Source organism: Xiphophorus hellerii, chromosome 5 (genome assembly GCF_003331165.1).
Source record: "Xiphophorus hellerii strain 12219 chromosome 5, Xiphophorus_hellerii-4.1, whole genome shotgun sequence".
Taxonomy (NCBI): Eukaryota; Metazoa; Chordata; class Actinopteri; order Cyprinodontiformes; family Poeciliidae; genus Xiphophorus; species Xiphophorus hellerii.
In genome coordinates this window covers 23,467,719-23,493,394 of record NC_045676.1, presented here as the reverse complement: position 1 = coordinate 23,493,394, position 25,676 = coordinate 23,467,719, and the positions used below count along the sequence as shown (strand labels likewise).

Below are 25,676 nucleotides of genomic sequence, written 5' to 3'. Positions count from 1 at the left end.
CCCGAGCCAGATATAATTTATGCACCTAAAAGCTTTTCTATTGGGAAAACTTTGTTTATGATTCACTGTGAACACAGTGTGGACATTTCATCAGACGCATGTTAAATAATAATATGGGAGATGTTTTCTTTAAACTGTTACACAGACTACTAATCACATTTTTGTATAAAAATATACTAAATATATTTATTACATAGACTATCCCACTGGCATACTTTGTTACATATCCTGTGTTATATTCCTTGTTCTATCTTTATATTTATAAACAAAGATCTTTTTTAATAAAAAACCACAACAACTAATCAAAGCAACAAATTCAAGCACTATTGGATAAGTTGTACAAATTATGATACATGCCGTTTAACCTAATCCAGCCACAGACTTATTTGTTTTTTGACCTTCGCAATAATCATATTTCTAGACCATCAGCTATGCTCCTTTTTGATGACAAGGAGGCTCACTAGGTCTGTACTTGAACAAGCTTTTCCATTGCTTGTTTCTTAAAACTGTTACATTTATCAACATTAGCACAGTTCATGAATCCATAAAAAACAAAAATAAAGGGCAGATGGCAACTCAAACAGTAGGTTGATATATGTATACCACCCATACAGAAAGAAGTGAAGTGCAGGTCTGCATGTATTTCACTGCGGTGGTAAATGACCATTTGTAACAAAATAGTAAATTTTAAAAAAGCTACATCAATCTGGCAGAGAGGTGTTGTAAATTCTGCCCCAGCTCCAACCTGCAGAGTTAGGAAACAGCTGTTCCCCATCACTGTGTCGCCAGGATATGTCACATTAGCCAAGCAGTAAAACAGAAGTAGTGAGTGGAAGCAGCTGAAAGTTAGTAAAGGCCTATCTGTTTTCTGTGGGATTTCAGACAGCATGACATTATTGATGCACAACAGACGACAGCGCCTTTCTGCTTTGGAGAGATTTGGCTCCACAAGGCTCTTTTTGTATTGGAAAATTAGGTTTTAAAATGACCAGTCTGCTCTGAAAACAGAGCTTCGTTTGATCTGTTTATGTTTTATGCTTATCTTTCACCCTCTTTGGCTTGAAGACGTCATTGAAAAGACAAGTGGATTAATCATGCTTGGAGTTTTTATTTGAGGCCACAGTGAAAGACAGTTTTTTGTTTTTGAGAAATGACTAAATGAAATATCAATCAATTCAGAAACAGCAGCATTTAAAACAAATAGTGACATAAGACAAGGTAAAGAGGTTGTTCAAAATGTTTTATGAGGTATGATGGGTTTATTGGTGACTCGTTTTCTGTTTCACTTACTTAAAATATTTTTATAATAATCTCTGGACACAAAAAATCAAATCTTTGGTTTTAAGTTTTGTGTTAAATCACTGAGATCACTGGAACACATTTTAAAGGATAATGAATATGTCTAATGTAAACAAGTATCACTAATGTACTAAAGCAGAGAAATTACCATCTGTTTGGAGGTAGGCCATCATATTTATCTTTATTATTTCAGCACAAAGTATTTTCATACATACATAGTATTTTTTTCAAAATGTCTCGACATCCGACACGACATGAAAAATTAATATTAATGCAAAAGACTGGATGACTGGACAAGAGGCCAGTTTATCTTCTCTTCATAACGCCCTAAACAGTTAAGTGATGTAATGCAAATAAAACAAAAAACAAATCAACATTTATTTACCATTACTCAAAACAGTCACTGTATCTTTATGCTTTTACATTTTATTGTAAAAATTTTATAGTTTCTATCAGTCACAGAGAGAGATTTAGACAAACACTTTTCATTTGACCTCTTGCTTCTCTTCTGGTATCAAACCATCATCATCACTGGTAGAGGTCGTCATCCCCTTCCTCTCTGTACAGACCCGGCCTCTCCGATCCAGAACCTGGCCCCGACCCCTGACCTCCAGACCGGGTTCCCGTAGCAGACGGAAACCTGGAGGAAACATCTAACGTAAGAACTCTGGAGCAAAATGAAAACAGAGTCCGGTGATCTGCGGCTGCTTTTCTGCAACCCGTGTGGCGCACCTGAAGTTCCCGAAACCTCGGCTCTGCTGCAGAGTCTGAGCAAACATCTCGTATTTGCGGATGTCGTTGTCGCTGACAGAGCGACGAGCGAAGCGCATGGCCTCTTCAAAGTGGTCCTTCCTGATCTCTGGGACTGGGTCGAAGTCCTCGTCCTGTGAAAAGATAAACACGGACCAGCTAGACGGACGTTCAGCCTAGAAACGCTGAAGGTCCCAGGACGCACAGCACCAAACACAAAGCCCAAAACTGGTTTGAGATGTGACTTTTCCTTTTAAATGTCAAGAAAGTCTAAGACGCTAAATGAGTGAGTACAGTTCAGTGAAATGTAGAGGGCAAATGGAAGAGCAGCAGTGACGACTGACCATGGGGATTCCCGGTCTGCTCTGCCTCTGACGCTCAGCCTTGATCTCGGCTTCGATGGCCTCCCGGATGGCCAGCTTACAAGCGCGCTGGCAGATCTCCGTCAGGTCGGCTCCGGAGAAACCCTCAGTGATCCCAGAGAGGAAGTCCAGGTCCACGTCCTACAGGTAAAGAATCCCACCCAAAACGAAGCAGCAGAGAAACGAAACAGTAATCAAAACGCTACTTTTCTTGGGTTTTTACTCTGCAGCCATCAGCAAGTAAATGTTAATGTTTTTCATCATGACATTATAGGTCAGGATAGTACAACCACACCCCTTGAACCTTTTCACATTTGTCTCATTCTGGTTTCTTTACACCACGAATCTGGAGCAAACAGCCAAAAACGGAGTTCCTTTAAATCAGGGCTAAAACCCTCCTGTTTAGAGTTGCCTTTGATTAATGACATACGGGAACATTGGTCAGTATACTTCATGCATGTCTGCTTGATGATTTTGATGGTATTTCACAAAATATAATGTTTATTTCTTGTTTCATAATTGGTCACAGTATTCAGTTTTTCTGATGTTTTCTGATATTTTTCTGCCTTGTTGCAAAAATGAACTTGATTGTAGCCACAATGTTTATTGTATTTAAAGAGGATTGTATGAAAGACCAACATTAGTATTCAGACAGCATGAGTCAATACTTCAGAGAGAAACCGAGGTCTTCTGGCGCTCCATCCATTGTTTCCATGTATTTATCTCCACCCATTTGTGTTTTGCAATGTTGGTCTTCAACCCAACACAGTGTTTAGCCTGTAAGCCAAAAGATTATATTTTGTTCTAATCCGATCAGATTAAAAAAACACTTACACTAAAGTGTTTCACTGTAAAGATGGTTTGTAGTTTGTTTTGTTGCAACCTGAAGTGTGAAATAAACTTCAGTGGAGTTTGAAAACAAAATATGTGTATAGGTTTATGTCTGGTTGAACGATGTGTGTGCACAATTTATTTTCTTTTCCTTTTGGGGGGAGATTTTATTGTAATCCATAGAGGGCCCCAGAAAATCTTTGGGAACCACTGGGGAGGTCCTGAAGTAAATCTGGGAACCACTGCATTAACAGGAATTATTTAACATTTTAATTCATAATTTACCTCTTCTGGTCCATTACGTACAGCTACATGCCAGACGGATCAACTGAGAAATGTGTTTTAGCGGGTCTTACCCGGGCAATGGGTGATTTGCGCAGGTTGGCTTTCAGAATTGCTGTGCGAGAGGGTTTGTCTGGAAGCGGGATGTAGATGAGCTGGTCCAAACGGCCCGGCCGCAGGATGGCCGGGTCTATGATGTCAGGTCTGGTTTGATGGGGGGAGCGGAGCTCAGCATGGACTTACATCTGTTCACCCATTATTCACAGCAGACATGCAGAGAGGCGGCACCTGTTTGTGGCGCCGATGATGAAGACGTTCTTCTTGTCCGACATGCCGTCCATCTCGGTGAGGATCTGGTTGATGACTCTGTCCGCGGCTCCACCGGCGTCCCCCGCCCCGCCTCCTCGGGACTTCGCGATGGAGTCCAACTCGTCAAAAAACAAGATGCAGGGGGCCGCCTGCCTGGCCTGAGGCGTGGAGGAAAAATGACCAAAAGGTCAGACGGTAGAAGCTCCAAGAGTCTATTTTCACCATCAGAGACCCCCCCACCTTGTCAAACACATCTCTGACGTTGGCCTCCGACTCTCCGAACCACATGGTGAGCATCTCAGGCCCTTTGATGGACACAAAGTTCGCCTGGCACTCGTTGGCGATGGCCTTCGCCAGGAGCGTTTTTCCGCAGCCCGGCGGGCCGTAGAACAGCACCCCACGGGACGGCGTCATCCCAAACTTCAGGAACTTGTCAGGATACTCCACAGGATACTGGGGGAATCAGTAAGAACATGTGTAGATTGTCTAAGGGAGCTTTGACTGTAGCTGCAGTGCAGAGTGTGCTGTGAGCATTTCCTCCACCTGAACAAGCTCTTGGAGTTCTCGTTTGACCTCGTCCAGACCACCGATGTCCTCCCAGTTGACCTGAGGAACCTCTGCTACGGTCTCCCTCAGAGCTGATGGGTTGCTTTGACTCAGGGCCCACTAAAAACAATGCAGTGCAGAAGTATTCTTATACACAGCATTAGGTTGAATTGTCTTTACATGTCTTCATATTTTGCTTACAAGAAGTTATACTTTCCTGTGATCTTCTAAATTACTCCATATTATTATTTCATATTTTTACTAAGGTCTACCAAACCTTTCTCCCCCATTTTTACCAGTTTTTGTACCTGACCACAGAAGTTGGTGTTATTCGTGGATTCACTTAGAGAAATGATTACAAATGTCCAAACATCCAAAATTTTAATTTGTTTCATTGGTCATTTGAGTTGCTGAACATGTAGGCAATTATATGAAAATGTTCAGTTACTAGGTGAAAAATTAAAATGGGATTTGAACTAAAAAAAAAAAAACTCACAGGAGGGCTGAAGAAATGTTGTCACTCTTACAAAAAAAATATAAATATGCTTTTTATATATTTATTTAAACTGTCACTATGTCCTGACAGCACGATGTGAGACAGATAACCTATGAATAGATTGAGTACCTCCAGCCACTCAGTGCTAGGAATAGGGTCTTGGCGCTGCCAATCATGCTCCTGTACACGTTGCTCAATGAGCTAACAACCGAGAAAAAATTTACCGTTCGTCAACGGTGGCCATGTTAACTAGCCTGAGCATTCACGGCAGGCTGTGCTTCAGAGTACCAGAGAGCATGGGTGAGGGTGTGAGCATCTCATACGTGAGGATGATTGACAGCTCTAAGACTCTCCTGCTGCCTCTGATTGGTTGTTTGTATTTCTGTAGTTAGCACTGGTAAGGCGGAGAAGCTCATAGATGATCTCTCTCATATTATGCTGTCATGACATAGTGACAGTCTTAACAAATATGTGAAAAAAACAAAAACATTTTTATATAAAAGATACACACTGCAGTTTTAAGGAAATTTTAAAAGAAAAAAGCAATTCTTGTCTCAAGGGTAGCAGAATTGGGGATTCGCGGGGTTAGCTTTGCATGTGAACACACAGCCTGAGTGAGTGTCGCATATTAACCTGAAAATCATCCATGGTGACGGCCAGAGAGTTGAGCAGGTCAGCATCGATAGTCTCGTCCTCCAGGTCGATGAGCGTCATCTTCTTGCGGATTGCCTGCAGAGCAGCTTCTGAGCACAGAGCGGCGAGGTCGGCGCCCACGTGTCCGTGTGTTTCCGTGGCGATCTGACATCAAATTAGAACACGTATGTAGAAAGTCAGAGTAACGGCAGAAGGTTCTACCGGCTAACATCCGATGTGGAGTGAGCAGGACTGTTTCTTATTCACATCTGTAGACATCTCAGCAAGTTTCACTAACTTTTAAGTGCAGAGTTTTTCTGACTGCCTTAATCATTTCTGTCTACATCCCGTTAGCTTCTCTATGAACTTGCAAGAGTAACATTTAAAAATGAATTTTAAAATTTTAGGCCTCACGATTATTAAGTAATGCATCATTTGCGTGTAGTCTCAATGCTATTTTCTGGGAAGGAGCTTATTTTATTTTGCAAGAGATTTGATGATAAAATTATCAAACAAACTGAGGTATAAACTCGTGTTATAACAAAATGCTTATGAAATCTGCCTGAAGGAGTCAATGCTGCTTGCACATAAAAACACAGTGGAGGAGAAATAGAAATGATAAAATCCTTTTCAATGTTTTACTTTTAATCATGAATCATTTAATTCCACTACTCAGTTATGTTCTGTTTTTTGTTGATCTGTGTCATAAAATCATAAATAACATATACTGAAGCTTTTAGTTGTGATGTGACAAAATGGTTTAAAAACCAACACTGTAACTTATTAGCTTACGTCTCTTGATTTTAGCATGAAATGTTAAATTTTTCCTGAAATTATTGTGATTTTTAATTTTTTTTTGCCGTAGCAGCTCACCTTTTCCAGGTCGACATCGTCTGCCAGCTTCATATTCTTGGTGTGGATCTGCAGGATCTCCAGCCTGCCGGTGGAGTCTGGGATCCCAATGTCGATCTCTCGATCAAACCTGCCTGGAGAGCATTGGGGTTTCCGTGAATGCATCTGAATGTCAGTGTGTGTTTCTGCGTCGTGTGCGTGCATCTCTGTCCTGACCGAAGCGTCTCAGAGCGGAGTCGATGCTGTTCGGCCGGTTCGTCGCCGCCATCACAACCACGTGAGCCCTTTGCTTCAGCCCATCCATCAGGGTCAGGAGCTGGGACACGATGCGCCTCTCCACCTCGCCGTGAGTCTGCGCAAACACCGTCACACAACACATGGCAGAGGACGGTGAAGACGGGAGCGGACGTGTCGGTTTCTGAGGAAATATCTGGGCGTGCTAACCTTCTCTCTCTTGGGAGCGATGGCGTCCAGCTCATCGATGAAGATGATGGCCGGAGCATTGCTCTCTGCCTCCTCAAACGCCTTTCTTAGGTTGCTTTCAGACTCCCCTGCCAACTTACTCATAATCTCAGGACCTTGTGATAGAATAAGCAGGAAGCAAGTAGGCAAGTAAGTGAGAAAGAAAGAAAGAAAAAACTTGTTCGTACGGATGGGCATTTATCGTATCGTTTATCACTTATTGTGATAAATTTCCTCTCATGATAACAATTTGAATTTATCGTTGTTGCAATAAACTCCAATTAATAGTCTTTAAAACCCTCCAAACTGTCCGTATTGTTGGGATTGCTAATTTTACTATTTCTTTTCCATTATGTTCAATGAAAGTATCAATAAATATCAATAAATTTCTTTATGTGACTGGTGTCACAGTGAAGCGTAGTGCCAATGGGTATGTTTATCAAGAGCAGTGTTTGCAGTTGTGGAGCTATGATTGCTATGTTATGCAGTCACACCAGTAGTTACCTAAAATGAAAGTAATAAATAGTTCATATTGTCATTTTTATTGTTACAATACCATCACAAATTTTCTTGATAAAACTTTAAGTCCATATTGTCCCAGCCCTACTTGTAAGGCAACGCTTTTCCAGCCCTTTGCAGTGTAATACGACTAAATGAAGTCTTTCTAATCACCGTTGATTAGAAAGAAGAAGGCGCCGGTTTCATTGGCGACCGCTCGGGCCACAAGGGTCTTCCCTGTACCTGCAGGGCCATAAAGCAGGATGCCTCTGGGGGGCTGAGAAGGATGACAGACAACAAGACATACAAGTGAGTGACAGGATTTGAAGTCAGCAGCTTTATGTTTGGATCGGAATGACAAGTTTAAGAGCGCGACACCTTAACTCCGATCGCCTTGAAGAGCCCTGGGTGCCGGAGAGGAAGCTCCACCATCTCTTTGATCTGAGCGAGTTGCTTCCGACAGCCTCCGATATCGTCATACCCGACATCGTTCAGATTCTCCTCTTCATCCTGCCACAGAAAGCAGGGAAACCCAGGACACTCTGACGATCGGGCGGAGACGTTTTCTTAAAACATTTTTCATGTTTTTTTTTTAAGTTGCGCTGTTGAACAACTCAAATCCAAGGATTTAGGTGCAGCCAGTTGGGTTTTTTTGGACTCACTAAAGGCTTAAAACCAGTTTATAAACATTTAAATATTACACACAATGCTTGGAAACAGCTGGGGGGTTTTCCCAAGATTTTGTCACTCCACATTCATAAAAATGTATGTATTTTATTAGGAGTTTATGTCATAAATGAATACAGCATTTTGCCGGTCAGAAAGTTCAGTTTTGCTCTCATTGAAAGCACCGGCTGCCCTGGACTTTATTTGCGGGCGTCAGAGTAAAGGGACCATATGTAAATAGAAAAAGAACGACTGGTTTCAGGTGTTAACTCACATTCCTACATTTTCTCTACAGCTACTCAAAGAAAACACGTTCTGCCTCCTGACTGCGGTCCGCCAGGAGGCAGAACGTTTTCTTTTCCTGTCATCCCCCATCACATGCTCCCTGAACGCAACGCCTTCATACTGACCTCTCTTTTTATCGGCTCTCCTTCGCAGTAGATGACAGTGTCTGGGGCAACGATGCAGTGAGGGCTCGGGTCCGTCTCCACCACCTTGAACTCTACAGCTCTCATGCTTCCCCTCACCAAGAAAATGTCACCTGAAGACATCACAGTGCCGTCAGAAACACTCAGAAGATGACGTTTCTGTGCCTCGAGGAGCTAGCTTTTGCTTTGGTACAATACTGTTTTCAAACCTTTGTGTACTGGCCGGTACGCCTCCAGAAAGTACGGCTTGAGGAAAACTTCAAAGAGGTTCCCTGTCAGGCCCTCAATAGTGTCGTCAATGGGGAGGAGGTGGATCTTTTTCCCATACTTGATGTCAGGGCAGGCATGGATGCTGGCACGTCAAAAACATGAACTTTTATCACGTATGGTAACCTTTTTCATCTATGTCTGTCATGATGTTAAGTTACAGCAGACTCCTGGAAATTTCCTTTTGGGATCAACAAAGTATTTTGGAATTTGAGTTGGAATTAAATTTGATTCACCTGTCTGTAACTCCAAGTCATTCATGGAAAATTTGCATATTTGCAGATTTTTTTTCGTAGAGCATATATAAAATATTCGAAAGAAATTGCGGCTTGGGAAGCTGAAACACTTAGATGCAATGCTACTTCACATGCTATTACTTTGACACTGAACTCCCAACGTTCAGCCAGTCAGTGGGTGTTAGCTGAAAGAGTTTCCACTTTTCGTCTTATAGCAGATTAATTTATATTTGGTATTTGAGCTATTAAATTTAGACCGTTGTAGATGTTTTTAGAGGGTGTGGCCCCTGACCTTCATGAATACCCGGAGCCCACTGTATATTAATATCCATAAATGAATTGTTGTGGGAAAGGACAACAGAGATGGTCTCCAAAAACACCAACTTGACTATTTTGTTCTCACCTGTATAATAATCTAAAAAAAAATTTTTAAATTATAAATCAGTCTGAGGAATATATGCATTAATTGCATAGCAATTTTTATGCATTTCACAGCATCCCTTTTTTTTTTTAGAAACCATGTAAAACAATTAACATTTCAATTGAAGAGGGCTGGTAATAAATGAAATCAAGACTCGAATGTATTATTTCAACTAGTAGTTATTCGCTCCTGATGAAATTAGGAGGAGTTGTCTTTAAATCAGAAGGCATGTCATGCTATGGCATGTTATCCAAATAGTAGCCAAATAATAAACCGATTCATCCCCCCACCCCAAGCTCTGTCTTTGCAAGTCAGGGATATTTTTTCAGAACCAAAAATATCAACAATTGGTCACTAGACATTCTAATAATCTCAGGACTAAAGTTCTTTTCACCATTCAACCTTCATCTATTGACAGTAATAAAAAGTTTTATTAGTTTACACAAAGGTAGAACCTTTAAAATCTCTCTGTACTCTGAGGTGCAAAAGGACTCATTAGGTGTGTCTCTGTTATAGATCACACCGTTTACACACACACAAACAGCTGCTAAATGTAGGAAAATGCGACTAAATTGAGTTTTTACGCCACTGTTTTGGCGCCCGTCTAGCTGAGCGCCCCTATTCGTCGCATACCCATTTTTAAAAATGTTATTTTATTTTTTTGCGCATCTTCCCAGGCAACATTGAGTAATGTCGTAAAAGATACTGAGCCAGACTGGCTCACACGAGAGAATGAGAGTTTGTTTAACTTAAAGTTTCCCAAAAAATGGAAAATCTTGTTGGTAAAAAAGTCAAATTCAAAGTGTGTGTGCGTGTGTGTGCCCTCCACACAGATCTATACCTGATGACATCACCGAGGCGAACTCGCAGGTTGTTGCGCGTCACCCTGTTCATCCGAATCCTCTCGTGCCCGCAGGTGTCATCCGTCAGGACGATGCACACGGTTTGCCGTCGCTTCCGTCCTCTCAGCACCACGGTGTCGCCGCGGAAGAGCTGCAGCTCCTCCGTCTTATTCTAACGTAAAGACGCACAGGTCTGAGAGCAAAAACAATACCTTCGTGAATCTGTTGTTGTTGTCTGGATTCACACAGAAACTCGCCTGCGACAGGCTGACGATGCTGCTGTCCTCGTTGAGCGCTTCGTCCACAATCAGCCTGTTGGGTCTGTGTTTCTCCTTCAGGATGGCGGTGGAGAAATCCTCTCCCTTCGGCCTTCCACACAGGAGACGCATTGACACGTTCGCATGCAGCACCACATGCTCCACACTCAAAGATCTAATTTCTTCATGTGACTCTGAGCTGTATTTAGAAACTTTCTGGCTCTCCGCAAAGCCTTGATAGACATAAAAATGTCTAAATTTATCAAAGGTTTTGAGCTTATGATGGAACATTTGATCTCTTTTGTAAATGGCTAAGTCCTTTAATCAGATTTCTTTTTTTGTTTTGTTTTTATATGTTTAAAATAATGCAGCTGTTTACTCACTCTGCTCCTCCCGGGCCTGGCATGTCTTCTCTCCTTCGTCTTGGAGATTCAGATAAGCTCAATTTTACGCTGCAGAATATCCAACAGTCGGTCCCTTATGTTTCAAAGCTTCGAGCTTTCTGTCTGATCTTTTTAGTCTTTGGTGAGCTGCTTTTGTTCTTCAGAGGCCAAAAAGTTCCCAGCTGAGACTCCCGGCCTTTTGCTTTATTTATTTCTTTTTCTTTTTTTCCCCCCCTCACTTGTCTCCAGTCTTCATGTTTGCAGGAGCCGCACTCTGCCTGTGTGGCATAAACACGTCCGTCTGCGTCTCCTGTTATAACCCCAACATGAGCGCCAGGGATCCCAGGCACTTTACCTTGGAGAGTGTCCCAAAGCGCGGAGCGCAGACAGTGTGAGATTTCCTCCTACCCCTCGCTCCTCGCCTGCAAAAATGTAAAACCGAGAGCTCAGCTGCTCGCAGCAGCTGCTGAATATTCATGCGCCCAAATAAATTCTGCATATAGATTCCCTTTTCTCCTCAAAATGGAAGCTGTGTTTTGTGTCGTCTCCCGGATCAGCCACGTCTTTTTTTCATTTATTTATTTTTTGTTGTTGAAACACGAGCTGCTGTTGTGTCCCAGCTGCTCTGAACTGTCACCGGCTCCCTTCCTGACGCACTGAGTGCTTGTGTTGGGTATTCATTGCCTGGGTCAGGGGTTGGAAAGGGGCTGTGGGGCAGTAGCCCAGGGTGGGGAAGGGATGCGGGGAGGCAAAAAATAAAGAATAAAAAAGTTTTTTGTGTATACTGTCTCTGCTAATATTAAAATCATGGGTTCATGTATATTTTATTGAAATACTGTTTGACTTCTATTCATTTAAACTGCACTCAAATGTTTGAAAAATGATCATCTTTTTGGGGACTGTCACGTTTTAAACCGACCCTCCATCAAGTCGTACCAGTAAATGTGTAAACCTACCCAATAATATTTCGCAATTTGCATGAGAATAGGGCTCTAAAAGTGGCTACAGCCCAGGGTTCCTTATCCTTCTAAATCCGGCCGTGTTCATTGAAAATTCTCATACTTTGTCACATTGCAACGACAAAACCGGCTGGGATTTTATGCAGCAGCAATTCAGCCCTTTGATACCACCTAGCTAATAGACAGCGTTAACCGGTGTGTCGTTTAATTACTATGTAAATTTAAAAAATGGCCGCCCAATTACATTGACAGAGAAGCAGGTGGGAGAATCTATTTGCAGCTGCTCTTCATGATCTTAACAACAAAGATCTTGCCACTCTTTGTAGAAGAGTGGCAAAAAGAATCCATAGCTGAAAGAAAGTCACTACAGGTCAGTTTTGTAGCTTGTTTCAAGAAGGCGATGATAAAAGACCAAAAATTTGACATTCAGCCTAATGGCTAACCTCCAACAACAGCAACAAACAAAACAAAACAATAAATCACAGAACACTGCGATGGAGTGGCGACCTGTCCAGGGTGTAGCTCACCTCTCGCCTGTTGGCCGCTGGACTCCAGAACCTCTCCCGACCCCAATGGGATGAGAGTGTAAGAAAATGGATGGATGGAAATCACAGAACCCTGCACATCAACCTGAGTGCAGCATCCAGGGACAGGGAGGTTGGTTGGAGTTGATGGGTTTACTTAGATTGGGGGAGTGAATAGAAATGCAGGGAAAACTGATCAGTGAAAACCACGTCTGATATTTATTCCAGTACAGATTTGCTCTCCTTTGTGTTGTTTTCAGTCACATAAAATTCCAAAAGCATGCGCCGAGGTTTGCGGTCATGTTGTGACGAAATGTGAAAATGATGTGTGAATAAATCTGCAAGGCACCGGGCACATAACTTCTACACAGCAGCATATGTTTTGCTTTAATATTTTAATTTTTTGGCTTTTATTTACTAAAATTGTTCTGTAACAAGTAACAAATGACAGGAAAATCAACCATTTTCTACAGTCTGAAACGCAGCTGTTCTCTCCAAACGGGTTCCTCTCATCAAAAAGGTGAAGTGACAGAAAACATTTTGATATCGAAACATAACAACATCGACGCATAAAGCAAGAGGTAGAGAAAGTTCAAATGCACAAACAGGAACACGTCTCAGGAGACATTATTGCCAAAGCAAACCAATGTGTAAAAAAAAGACAAATAAAGCAAGAAAGTTTTAAAGGAAAACTTAGAATGGGTGCTGAGGAAATGCGTTTTCTGCTCACATGACGTCACCCAGAGTGTAAAAACGCATTTTAATATTTGATTGCCTCACTGATATTCTATTGTCCAATGAGGATTTTAGAATGTAAATATGTATACAGTATTCTGCTGGTTTTGGTGCATTTTCATGGTACATGTAAACTGATCGCTGTTCTCTGTATGCAAACTTATAAATATCCACCATGTTCAAATTCCAGCAATCAGAGTTCAGTTAGACCAAAAGAAGCTCACACTTACATACTATAACGTAATTTGGCTCTTTTTTAAATTTTATTTGATTTTTTAGCCAAAATAAACATAAACAACTAAATAAATGTGGGTTGGACGTGTAACTCATACTTATGCAAAAATTTTCCTTTGTGACGCTTTCAAGAACCGACTGACGAAGACGAAGGATTGTGCTGAACATGAGCAGATTTCAGTTCGTTTAGCTGCTGTGGGACCGCCGTTTTCTTTGCTACATGAAGAGTTTTGCATGCATGTAAATTCAAAAAAATGAGACAAACAGAAAATATTAGCTCAGTCCCTGAAAATGGATTTTTCTAGATCGGTTTGCTGCTGCAGAGACTTTGTGTTATTACTCTTGGTTCTTTAGATAAGTCCAAATCCAGCCCTCAGGGAAAAGTGGCTTAATTACCTCTACATCCAGTTCTGCAAAGGCTTAATAAAGACTCATTTGTTTAAATCAAATGTTTAGCCAGGTGAGCATTTAAGACATGCGGACATTTGAGGACTGGAACATGACAACACTGCTTCCATGGAAATCATTCAGTTCTGATGATTTGTTTAAAAAAATCAGTTCAATCTGTTTTGGACTAAGCAATAACTTTTACACTTGGAAGTCAAGCTTTAGTTTCCTGCAATGCTGCTTTTTTAGCTACATTTAATGAACCGCAGGTTGTGGTATTTTTTTTATGTTGTTTAGTTTTAACATGTCTAATGGGTTTTTTCGGTGTGCTGTGCAGCCCAGACACAACAGCAAAAACAGAAAAACAACTAATTTGAAGCAATTTTTTTCTCCTTTTTTGCATATAGAAACTTAATTTAGATCCTAGTCAAATATCAAAGTTATACCAAGGCTTTTGGCAAAAGAGTACATTTGCAAAAACGATTCCTGACGTCAGAATCCAAAAGGCCCAATTGACCAGAGCAAATTCTATCTGGACACATTATGGACCTTTAATTGCCAGCTGTTCATGTGACGCTTTAGGCTACAGATGAAGAACATCAACCCTCAAATAATAACCTTTAAAAAAACTCAGAGAAAACACTGGCTGGTTGTGTTGATGAGTTCTGGGTCGACATAAACACAAATTACGTAATCGTAACGCTTCAGTCCAGCTTCAGTGTGTATAAAAAAAATCTTCTATCTAAGCTGCTATTTTTTTTCCACTACATTTCTTCCATATGAAGAAGAATCAAACCTAGAAGCATGAAGTTGTTTTACCACAGACCTAAAATTTAAACGTAACATGAATTCTGAGGCAATGCACTTAAGACACAGCACAAAAACACAAACTATCTTACACAGATTAATAATAATAAAAAAAAGTGCTGCAATTTTAAAAAATAAAATAAAATGCCTTTTTGTGTTTGATCTATTCATACGAAAATGTTCTCATATTCTACTTTTTTGGGGGGGCCATCATTTGTGCTTCATTCAGTAGAAAAGTCCTCCTAGAAAATCCTGCGAAATTCCTACACAGACTAAACAAAAGCTGAGCCATGTTTGCTTGATGCTTTTCTCAAAACTTATATTACCTTATGTAAAGACATGCTTTTTTTTTTTTTTTTTTACTACTTGAGCTATATTTAGATGTTAACATAACAGTCTGAGTGTATCTTTTGCATCTTCGTAGCAGTCATTCTCCTCAAAGTGTGTTTTCTGCAGAACCTTGACGTGACGCTCGTAGATCTTGAGGGCGGGTCCGAGTTTGATCGACAGGCCGGTCAAAACGTCGTTGCGCTGCATGAGGAGGAGAGACTTCCCGTCGATTTCCTGTGGAACAGCGCAAAGCAGTGAGTGTAGCAGGCCCGTGGAGTTTGCAACAATTCAACAGGCGCAGTCTCTGGCGCCCTCTAGAGGCAGAAACAGGAGCAAACAGCCTCACCTGTGTCCTGAAGGCTGCCGCCTGCTCGGGGAAACCCACCGCTGTGAAATAACTGACCACGTCAGACACGGTCCAGTCCACCGGGCTTACTCTGGTGCTGCCAAACTTCATGTGCCTTTGGGTAAAAAAACAAACAAACAAACAAACAGAACAAAATCAAGTCGGACTTTTACAAAACTCACTGGGTGGAGAAAAATCTTGAAGCACCGCTGCAGGGGATTTTAAAAGTGGGATTAAAAGCGACATCAAAAGGAGATTTCCACAGCTAATGTGGCACATACTGTCCACAATTCAGTTGAAAAACTACTAAATATGTCGGGTGGAAGCGGGGTATGAAAAATGTCAGATAACCCAGGGGCCACATCTTTAAGCTAACACTTTGTTGAAGCGACTTCAGATTTATTTTCAGCAGTCAGTCTTCCTTCAGTCTGCCATCAGTTTCAGTGAATATAGCGAACAAGTTCAGCCATCATAGAAGAAACTTTCTGATATTTGCTTGTTTGAATATTTTAGCTAAAGCCACGGTTTGCAGGGAAGTTTTAAAATGATTTCATTGTACAAAGGTATAAGTCAGGAGAAGGGAACAATATGGAGACTGCCCTTGTCAAACTGTTCAATCTGCATTAAAACATACTATGTTTTTATACCACGGTGCTGGTTCTGTTCCTCAGTGTGGCATTAAACACTGACATTCTAATCGGAGAGAGCTGGATTGGACTTTCTGGTCCAGTACTTGACTGGTTCAAATCTTACCTAAACAGGGACTTTTTCGTGTCAGTCGGTAACTTCCCAGCGGAACGGACAAAAATCACATATGGGCCCCTCTTGGGTTCCATCCTGGGACCCTTCTTATTTAATATCTACATGCTCCCACTTACTCAGATTACTACATGTCATAAATTAAGGTACGATAATCATAAAGAGGATACACAGCTCTACATTACAATGTCACCAGATAACTATGAACCCATTTGAGTGCTGAACAAATCAACGTGTGGATGTGCCATAACTTGATCAGAAACAGAAAAGAAACTGAAGATATTATCTTTGGACCCAAAGAGGAAGAACCTAGAGTCAGCATGTATCTCATTAAAACCAGAAACCAGCGATCAGGGCCGAAACCCGAGTGTAGTGATGGACTCTGACCTGAACCTTCAGTGTCACATGAAGACCGTTACAAAGTCGGCCTTCTTTCACCTGAAGAACATCTCAAGGATTAACGAACTAATCTCTCAGCAAGACCAAGGAAAACTCGTTTCTATGCGTGGATGAAATGAAGTCTTGATCCAAAAAGTTTGATTGTTGATGCAGAAGCAGGAAAATTATTTTTTGTAGTTCTGTCCAGAATCCAGATCTGACAGAAAATCTGTGTGCTCAGCAGGAAGCAGGCTGTGGACGTACGATACCGTTCACCTACGAACGGCTGTTTACTCACCCTCCACTGCTGTCGCTAGCGCCTCGTTCTTCGGGGAGGCTGGAGTCCCTCGGGGATGCGGTAGGAGTGAGCATGCAGGACGAAGCGCCGATCTCTGTTTTATACTCTAAGTCTACCGGGGTAATTTTGGGACAAGTGTTATTCACACCAATATGCGCAGGTACACTCAGGTAGTGAGATATCGGAGAGTGGAAGCTTACTGCGAAAGCTCGAGGCGGTGAGGTTTATTTCATTGTGGTGTGTGTAGCCCTGTGTGTGGAGGAAACATAAAAAAAAGAAAAAGTCAAACAGAATCCAAGGAGAAAGAGAGCATCAAGAGCGATACAACCGTCCTCTGAAACAAAGGACAACAGGAGGTGGCTGCATGATGACACAACTGCAGCGGCACATTAAGACCATCTGCTGTTGGCGTGTGAATGACGATGTGTTGGGTATGAAGCGCAGGTATGGGGGAGCCCAGTTTGCCAAGGTTGATGAGTCACCCCTCAGTCAAGCACTGGAGTGCACCCTAATTCAACTGGGTCTTTCTGTTTACATTAAAACATGTATAAAACACTCTTCTACTAGGAGATGAAAATACAACCGTACTCACTGACAGGTTAGCAATTTGATATTTTTACCCTCGTTCTAACTGACTGAACTCTCCCAAAACACCTAAAATGTTCTTGACTCCTCAAAAAGGGAAACTCAACACCTGGAGTATCACTTTATTCTAGCGTGTTAAAACAAACAAAATAAGGAAAGCACTCTCTTGTGAGATGTGTGTGTGTGTGTGAACCTACAGTGCTGTGCGAAAGTATTCGTCCCTATTGCACTTGTCCACATTTCGACTGGCTTCATTAAGACTTCACGTTAAAGACCAACACTTAGAGCGTAGCTGAAGCTGTGAAATGGAAACAAAACGTTGTTTTCCATCTGTTCCTAATTCTGAAAGGTGAGTCATACCGTGGAAATCAGCCGCTGGTATTCTGAAACGTCTAATTAAAATGCATTGCAGCTGGAGGTCATCTGATTTGTAAATAAGAGTGAAGCTGCGTTTAATTTCATCTCAGTATAAATAGTTCATTTATGGCTTGTGAAAATGAAATATTTGGCCTATAAGCAAAATGATTCGTAATTTCATTCAAGAGCGCAGGACGAGAAACGCATCTGAAAGATGCAGGACTCCGGCCCTCTGGGAACGCGGTTTGAGACCACCAAGCCAGAACTATCCGCTGCCAGATAACCTGAACACTAAAGCCACCTTGTTTTCATGAAACAAATCCACCTGCGATGGAAGTGAACAGGACGGATGTTTGTCTGGACGAACGCACCAGGTGGTCTGAGGAGAAAGCTCCCTCCTCGGAGCAGGCACCGTTACACTCAGACCACGAGGCTCCGTCGGTAGGTGGAGACCGGGACTCTGGAGGAAAATCAAGCTCACACTTCCCTGAAAGGCGACACAGAAAGACAGGATATGGATTTAAAGTACAAACATATTAATTCTGCTCACTCTTCAGAAAAAAAAAGAAAAAAAAAAGACGAGATTTGATACAAATGCAAACATTAAAGAAAGTGTTTGTTTTGTTTAGGACTTTTTCCACATTTTGCCCCATTATAGCTATGTCAATGTATTTTAGAACAGTGCGAGATTGCAACGTTGAATTAAAATGAGAAACAATTTTATAAAAGTTATTCAGAAAAGCAGCCAACATATGCATTCCCAGCTCAGAAGGGATAATCATTTAATCAGACAACTCTTAGCTAAATTTGCCCAAAAGTGTCAGGAATGAAGACAGAGGTCTTATTTCACAGTTATGCACTATTTCTATTAGCCAATCGCCTGGAATCCCAACAAAATGCATTGAAGTTTGTGGTTGTGACGCGGCAAAGTGTGAACATTTTCCAGTATGAATACTCTTCTCAAAGTTTAAGACATTTGAAAATGTAAAAGGAACCCAAACTGATAGCTGGACACGGACCTTTTCCATCCTTCCTCTGCCGCTGAGGGCTCTCCTCCTGCAGCTCCCTCTGAAAGATCGCATCTTCTCCCATTTTCTCAGCAAGTCCAGCCTCGGTTGTCATGGCTACCGGGGAAAGTCCTCCATCCTCATCAGAACTCCTGGGATCATCATCATTGTCTTTCTCTTCCTCCTCTCCTCCCTGGCCCTCCTCTTCCTCCTCGCCGGTTTCCATGGGCTCGCTCTCCAGACGGGCTGGAGGTGGGGACTGTAGAGACAAAGTGAACATGTCCTCTCTCTTATTTATTCTTTTTAAATTAAAAGAAATAAAGTCGGGGGGAAACAGGCGCGTAGCCTATCAGAAATAACGAGCCGCCCACTGTAGTCAGTCAAGTTTTCGCCTACGGGGAGAGAGAAGAAGCGGGGAGCAGAGAGCGCTGAGAGGGACCGTAGAAAGATTTTAATGAGGCACCGAGGGGAGGAGGGGAAAAAAACACACCAATAAAGTCGATGCCGAGTCCCTCCGCCCGGCTCAACGCGCGGCAGCGGCACGGCTCAAGTTTTTGTTGTTGTTTTTTCCCTCACAGTCGCCGCCTGCCGTGCGGCCTTGCCCGGACGCGAGGCGCGCTCCTTTCCACATTAACTTCCAACAAAGGGAAACCAGAAGGACGGGGTGCCGGACACCTCCTGGAGACGGCCTGGGAGCGCGGGACGGCGGGCCGCACGCGGCGAGGCGGGCGGCGCTCCTCGCGCTGCTCGTCCTGGGAGCCGCCCGCTCGTCTGCGCGTGCGGCCCGCACAACGCTGAAGCTAGCATCTGATTCGGTGCTCGACTAAAGGGCTATTCCGCTGCATTTAATGACTGTGAGCTACCGCTTACATACTGTGGATCAACATTAGATTATTTTTCTTCTTTTACTCTTTCCTTTGGTTTGTTATTTTGTTCGTATTTTCTTTTAATTCCCGTAAAGCACTTTGTATTGCCTTGTTGCTGTATAAATATATAAATAAAATTGCTAGCTGAGAATTCAAAAACACTTCAAATGGCCAACCTTGAGCTGGATTATTCTTTGCACCCCGCTGCTTATTGTCAAAAACAGTTTGCTGTTTACAAAAAACAGAGGATTAGCAAAAACTTATGTTTTTTTTTTTTTTCTTCTTCTCCACTAGACCAGTCAAGATTGAGTCCATCTTAACTACACCACCTTAACAAGGCAAACCTACAGGATTATTTACTGAAATGTCACACTATACACTATTAAATACACTACATCCATAGTGAAACACGGCGATGGTAACATCATGCTGTGGGAATGCTACAGGACAAGTGGCCAGGTTTGATGGGAAGTTGCATGGAACTAAGTACAATGCAGTCTACATCTGTAACTTGTGAAATCTTTATCCAGTTTGCAAAACCTGAATAAAAGGGTTGGTTTCTCAACTACGTCACAGAGGGTGGAGCTTAATAACTAAACAACCTTTATAATCCAAACCTGGAGTGAATTATTCTACAATGATACCAGATCAATGAAAGGACAGAGGTGGGAGTATTATGCCGTGGTTATTATTCCAGGTTTATCGTCTAGAAAACTTTTAGTCAATTTGTGTGACGTAAAAAAGAAAAACAAATGTTACTTTAAAACTTTGTTGGGTTGAAGAGCATTTTATAACAGTTCCACCTTAAAACCTACACCACCTAGACAGATTATGTCAAACAGTATATCATTTTTTAACTTTTTTTTCCCAACATATGCAAAAACTGAAAAAAAATAACAATAATTAAAGCTGTTTAGTTGCTTGACACAATTTAAAATTGCGCCCATTTCAAAATCTACAACATCCGGAAATCCAATGTGAACACAGCGCTCCCATTATGAAGCATGGCGGTGGTAGTGTCGTGATGTGGGATGACTTGTTTTCAGCTGTTCTAATGGTTAGATGCATTAATAAGATAACGTTAAAATGGAATCCAAGTTGTAAAGCCTCACTTTAATTAAACTAAAAATCTGCATTGTTGTTTAGCATTTTGCTAAACAAAGCACAAGAAATGCAGAGGATGATACACAAAGGTCAAAGGTGATTTGGAAAGCTTTTGTTAAGATTGAAACTAATTTACACGAAACGCATCTTAAAAACTGCTAACCCGTCTACAACTTTAATACGTTTTTTTTATTAATATAGAAAATTTGTCCAAGTTCTCCCCAGGCGCCGTTTTTAAAGCTGGATAAAATATTAAGTGATGCAAAAAGAAACGATGAATTCACAAATAAATAGTGTTTGTATAATCTGCCCTCAGTGTATTTGGGTAAATTAGATGAAGCCTTGATTTTTTTTTTAACGCAACCTTAGTCTGTCTTGCCTAAAAAAGTCACACTTTGTTTTTGTTCTTTTCGTCCTTTAATTTTTTATTTTTTAAAACTTTTTAATAATTGAGAAGAAACAAAAAAGATTCACTAATGTCCACAGCCCAATAATCCCCTAACAGGCTCATTTTTGTTTCAGCTGAAAGCCTTTTGTAATTTTCAACTTCTATTTGAATTAGTTAAGAGATTCACGTACCCCAAGTTGTTTTCTATAATTTGATAGTATAATCCTATCTAGGTTTGACCTACATCTAACAGGTCAGGTTTTTAAGATGTTCCTCTCCAATCCACCTATCGTCGCATTTCCTGTTCAATTTTCACAAGTTAGTTAAAAGATTCACAAACCGCGTTTTAAGGGAAACATGAGGAGCATGAAAACATTACAGGTATTATAGTTCCAAGTTGTTGAATGCAGCGGCGTAGGCTTTTAGTCGACCATTGAATCGGACGCCAACTTCAGCGTCGTGCAAGCCCGCACCTTTTGTGCAGAAAGCCGACCTACACGCACATGATCCCGCAGATGCAGCGCAAAAATAAAAAATAAAAAAGTGCGAGAGAGAAAAGAAAAGACGCGTCGAAGTAACAATGAACCGAGACTAAGAACCGAAAAAAATAATCCCGACTGAGAAGAACAATGCAATAAAAACGAGGTTAATTGAACAGTAATGTAATTATTTATCGAGCCCAGCGCGCCTCGGTGCCAAGCGTGCTGTTTTAAAAATACCGATCTTTAATTTATGAGCGAAGCCCATCGCGGCAGATCCACTCAGTTCGCTTCGTGGCGACAGACGGGACAGACGTGTTAGAAATAATAAGTTGCCCACCTTTTTCGCTGCGCGTTTGTCCTGCAGTGCGCTTCTCGCAAGTCTGTCGGCGGACGAATCACTCGGCTCGGGCTCGTCCGGCTCCATCCCCCGTAGAGGAAGAGTGATGTTCCCGCAGCGCGTCCTGCGCAGCCTGCCCCTCTCCACCTCTCTCTCCATCACCACTTTGACTTTGCCTCGGGTCAGCTTCTCCTCCGACAGCCGCTCCTGGCTGCTCAGGTAGCCCAGGATCTCCTTCAAGCCCAGCGGCTTCACGTGGCCTCGGGTCGCGGCGGCGGAACCCCCACCTCCACCTCCTGGCGCTCGGAGGGGCTTCTCGGACAGAGCTGCCAGTTCGCGCAGCTCGGAGTTGGCGTGGCGGTGCGCTGCTTTGGTGGTTCCTCCTCCGAGTCGAAGTTTGGGCTGGCCAGACTCGGTCTGCCTCTGTGTCTGGGCTTGGCTGTCGCTCCCGGAGTAAGTTTGGCTTCGGGTGTCAGCTCCAGACAGACCGGACTTCTTTCCTCCGCCGGATGGAACATCCTCACTCCGGTCTCCGGTGCCCGCGCCGAGCGGCAGGCAGCCCCCCGCTCCCTGCTGTCCTAATCCCTTGTCTCTCGGTGCACTTGCTTTCTCCTCTTCACAGCCGCTCCCGACAGCGCAGCTCGTTGTTGCGCCACAACTGAGGCACGCGTTTCCGCTACCCGGGCTGGAGGCAGGCTGGAGCTTTTTGTTTCGACTGCTGACTGATGTTTCGGCGCGGGGATCCGGCTCCGTCTCGCCCTCCTCCGGGTCGGTGAAGCTGTGCGCGCTGTCGCCGTTGTTGTTGTTCGGACGATCGGGTTTGGTCCGCTCCCTCGGTGCATCCGCGCCGCCGCCGAACTCGCTCCGTTTTCTGCTTTTCCTCTGCACCTTGGCCGCGTTTCGGTACGATATCGATCCCTTGTAGCTAACTTTGAGCACCGTCTGCTCCTGGATGAGTTTTTCCAGCTCCGTCCTGGTTCGGTCTGGGTCTGACCCGTGTCGCCTCCGGACCATTCGACAAATCCTTTCTAGATCCGGACGGGCTTTCCTCGAACGCAGAGAGTCGATAGTTTCCAGGATCCACTCTCGGTACTTGTTGGGCTCGGACATCTTCTCTCCTTTGTGGGTGCGGACGGGGCTCGGCCCGAGAGTGCGTCTTCTTGTTTCACCGGTGACGCTGTGTCAGAGCTGGGAAGCCAAAGTGCGGCGGTGCCCCCCACCCCCCTCTCTGGCTGGAGAACTGAGGACGGAAGACTATGGCAAGCCGTTGCTGTAAATATTCCGTATCTTTGACGAAGAATAGAATAGATTTACTCTTTATTTGCCTCAAAGTGGCAAATTCAGGTGTGCCTGTCACGGTGACAAATAAATTGTCCCAGAGGTCATTGCGATAAACGATAATATTGTTCTTTTGAGACTATTTTCAAGTCATACCATGGTAACGATGGCATACAATGCAAGAAGACATTCTTAAAGATTCTAATAGACATTTAACAGGGAGATTGAAAGACATTTTAAATATCTAACATAAATAAATAAAACAACAAGTAAAATGAATTATGACGTCTCTGTAAGCAAATTTGTTCTTCAAAAAGGGCTAATTGAGACCAAAGCACCAGACTGAAGATTTTTGTCATCCAGTTTTGGGTAGAAAAAGAGAAAGAGAGAAAAGAGAAAAACGATAAATCACGCAAATGGCAATTATTGAGCTTGTTTTAATTCATCGTGCATTTAATTGCTTACTGCTCCAGGCCTAGGTGTGTGAGGAGCAAAGTGACAGGTGCTTTTTCCTCTTCAGGGTCACCAACCACATCACAATCCTCCAGACCTTCAGCACTGCAGGCTTCCAGATTCCCAGCTCCTGCATCACAGATCTGCAGCTTCCAGACCTTATCGTATCCAGCCTCAGGTCCAGCCTCTTCACCGCCGCCAGCTTCCAGACCACGCTTTCACCTGCCACTGCCAGCCTGCAGCCCCTAAGCACCTGGATACCATCCGCCTCTCCAGACACTCAGCTGTTCTTCCACCAGCTCATTGGTTGTTCCTCAACCACCACCAACCAAGTTCCTCAGCTGATGCCAATGGGTCCCCAAGGTTCCTCATCACTGGCCATCGTCAGGGCTTTTCAAGGCATATATGTCAGCACCTCAGGTTGCTCTACCATCGGTGCTGGCCACCTAATTGGCCATGTCACAGCAGCCGCAGCCCTTCAGACTTTTGCACCACCAGCCTGCAGAGTCCAAGTTCCTGCACTGCAGGTCTTCTGACTCCAAGGTCTTCCACCACATGTTAGACTTCCTGCGCCACAGTCGCACATTCACATTGTGGATTCCTGTAGATCCACAATTCTCTAATACCATGTCTGATTGCTTAAGATTTTCCTGTGATGTCACTCAAGGACACAAACTGTTTTAAGTGCTACCTTAAATTGCATCCACAGATGTTTCTCTGCATAACCCAAATGTTGGGAATTAACCCATGAGAAGCTTACTTCTAACTTCTCAAAACTGAGATTCTCTGGGATTTGACAAATCTAAAATCATTTTTGGTGTATATATTGTTATATATCACTAACGGTGTGCTTTAGATTTTTTTTTAAATTAGGGACAAATGAAGCACAACTAATTAATTAGTATGAGGGCACGTTGAACTACAGCTGTTGCAAACTAGCAGACAATAACTATGTCTTAGGGATGTGAAATATTTACACAAACTGCTTGCCGTAGCCCTGTAGGAACTCCAGCGTTCGTTGGCCACATTGTGCGCTTAAGGTGGACTGAAGATGGCGCCTCCGTCCAACAAAACAGATGCACACAGCTTTTAAGGCGGAACTATCTCGCCTTGTGTCTGTACTCTTTGTTGAAGGTTTACAGCAAAACCCATCCATCACAGCACAAAGAAACATAGAAGCTCTCTGAATTTTACCATCGTCTTTGTTTTTTTTTTGTTTTGTTTTTGATGAATCCAACTGAGCATTTCCATAAAGACAGAGGGCGACTCCATTCCGGATGAATGGCTGACCCCCCCCCAAAAAAGTCCAAAACAAAAACTATTGGTCCATTTGTTCCTTCAGTATTTCGTAAGAGTAAAGGAACCATTCTTGTAGTTAAACAGTTTTTTGTGAGTTAAAGATATAGACTTTAAGAAACAGAGCCGCTCCAAGGGTTTTTGAGACCCAAGGGAGAACTTCATTAGGGGACCAGCCTCCACCTCCCCATTCCTCAAGTTAATTAACTTATTAATTTAAGTTTCCTCAAAAGGTATGTACAAAACACAGGCTTAAAAATGACTCAGACTGGATTGTGTTTTGAATTCCTGCTTGTTCTTTAAATAAATGGTTAATTTGGGAAATCTCAAGATCTGGGTGTTGACCCAGTTTCGACATGTTTGTCTTAACTTTTATGATAAAGTTCTTCAGCAAAATTGCATATATGAGACAACAACATTTGTCTTCACATTGTTTACAATGTGAAGATTACCCACGAGAATGTTATGATTAAAAGTAAATGATTGTTCTCTATTTATTTTTCATTGATGAGCCAAGCTTAATGTTGGATCCAAGCCACCACACACACACACCCCCACACACCCCCACACAAAATGGATACTGGCAGATCTACTTGCAAAAAGTTTAAGTTTTCTGAAATGTTGTTTTACATTCCTGTAGCAGTATTCCAGACTTGGCAAATGGATATCAGGAAAGTCTTTTCAAATTGCACAACACAGTTAGAATCCATATGGGTGCCACTTTTTATCCAGTTGTTCCACAACAAAATGTAGGCTATTATCATAGTTATGTAACTTCTGGACAGTCTAAACTGGGGCCTATTTTTCACCACATAACCATATGGGTCCCACATACAGTATAAATGTTGGCAGGACTAATACTTGTTTGGAGCTTCAGTGAATAATATGAGGGGAAAATAAAACTTTTACAAATAGTGTTATAGCTAATTACATATTTCCCAGGCAT

The 25,676-nt window shown here is 42.6% G+C and overlaps 2 protein-coding genes across 2 annotated transcripts; both read right to left on the bottom strand.

The window, feature by feature from the left end:
* Nucleotides 1–1,449: 1,449 nt before the first annotated feature.
* LOC116719579 (transitional endoplasmic reticulum ATPase-like) lies at nucleotides 1,450–11,419 on the bottom strand. Its single transcript, XM_032562131.1, has 18 exons — nucleotides 10,821–11,419; nucleotides 10,438–10,549; nucleotides 10,180–10,352; nucleotides 8,624–8,766; nucleotides 8,397–8,527; nucleotides 7,699–7,830; nucleotides 7,495–7,597; nucleotides 6,805–6,938; nucleotides 6,577–6,712; nucleotides 6,382–6,494; nucleotides 5,509–5,673; nucleotides 4,377–4,499; nucleotides 4,074–4,286; nucleotides 3,813–3,991; nucleotides 3,599–3,728; nucleotides 2,394–2,552; nucleotides 2,032–2,183; nucleotides 1,450–1,939 (listed from the first exon to the last, which is right to left on the bottom strand). The coding sequence occupies exons 1-18, from the start codon at nucleotides 10,841–10,843 to the stop codon at nucleotides 1,828–1,830; spliced, it is 2,433 nt and encodes an 810-aa protein (XP_032418022.1). The 5' UTR covers nucleotides 10,844–11,419; the 3' UTR covers nucleotides 1,450–1,827.
* A 1,260-nt stretch (nucleotides 11,420–12,679) lies between these two features.
* Nucleotides 12,680–25,166, bottom strand: samd1b (sterile alpha motif domain containing 1b). The gene is made up of 7 exons (XM_032562132.1): nucleotides 21,704–25,166; nucleotides 18,539–18,785; nucleotides 17,891–18,006; nucleotides 16,778–16,826; nucleotides 16,578–16,689; nucleotides 15,143–15,257; nucleotides 12,680–15,030 (listed from the first exon to the last, which is right to left on the bottom strand). Exons 1-7 carry the CDS (start codon nucleotides 22,811–22,813, stop codon nucleotides 14,851–14,853), a joined length of 1,929 nt encoding a protein of 642 aa, XP_032418023.1. The 5' UTR covers nucleotides 22,814–25,166; the 3' UTR covers nucleotides 12,680–14,850.
* Between the last annotated feature and the right edge of the window lie 510 nt (nucleotides 25,167–25,676).

Excerpts from the sequence above, each read along its gene's own strand:
- LOC116719579 (XM_032562131.1), bottom strand. The coding sequence starts at position 10,843 with ATGCCAGGCCCGGGAGGAGCAGA. Across the intron at positions 10,353-10,437 it reads GCATCGTCAGCCTGTCGCAG|AATAAGACGGAGGAGCTGCA; the intron begins GCGAGTTTCTGT and ends TCTTTACGTTAG. Across the intron at positions 4,287-4,376 it reads AACTCCAAGAGCTTGTTCAG|TATCCTGTGGAGTATCCTGA; the intron begins GTGGAGGAAATG and ends TGATTCCCCCAG.
- samd1b (XM_032562132.1), bottom strand. The coding sequence starts at position 22,813 with ATGTCCGAGCCCAACAAGTACCGAGAGTGGATCCTGGAAACTATCGAC. Across the intron at positions 18,007-18,538 it reads GCAGAGGAAGGATGGAAAAG|GGAAGTGTGAGCTTGATTTT; the intron begins GTCCGTGTCCAG and ends GTCGCCTTTCAG. Across the intron at positions 16,827-17,890 it reads CTTTCTCCTCAGACCACCTG|GGCTACACACACCACAATGA; the intron begins GTGCGTTCGTCC and ends CTCCACACACAG.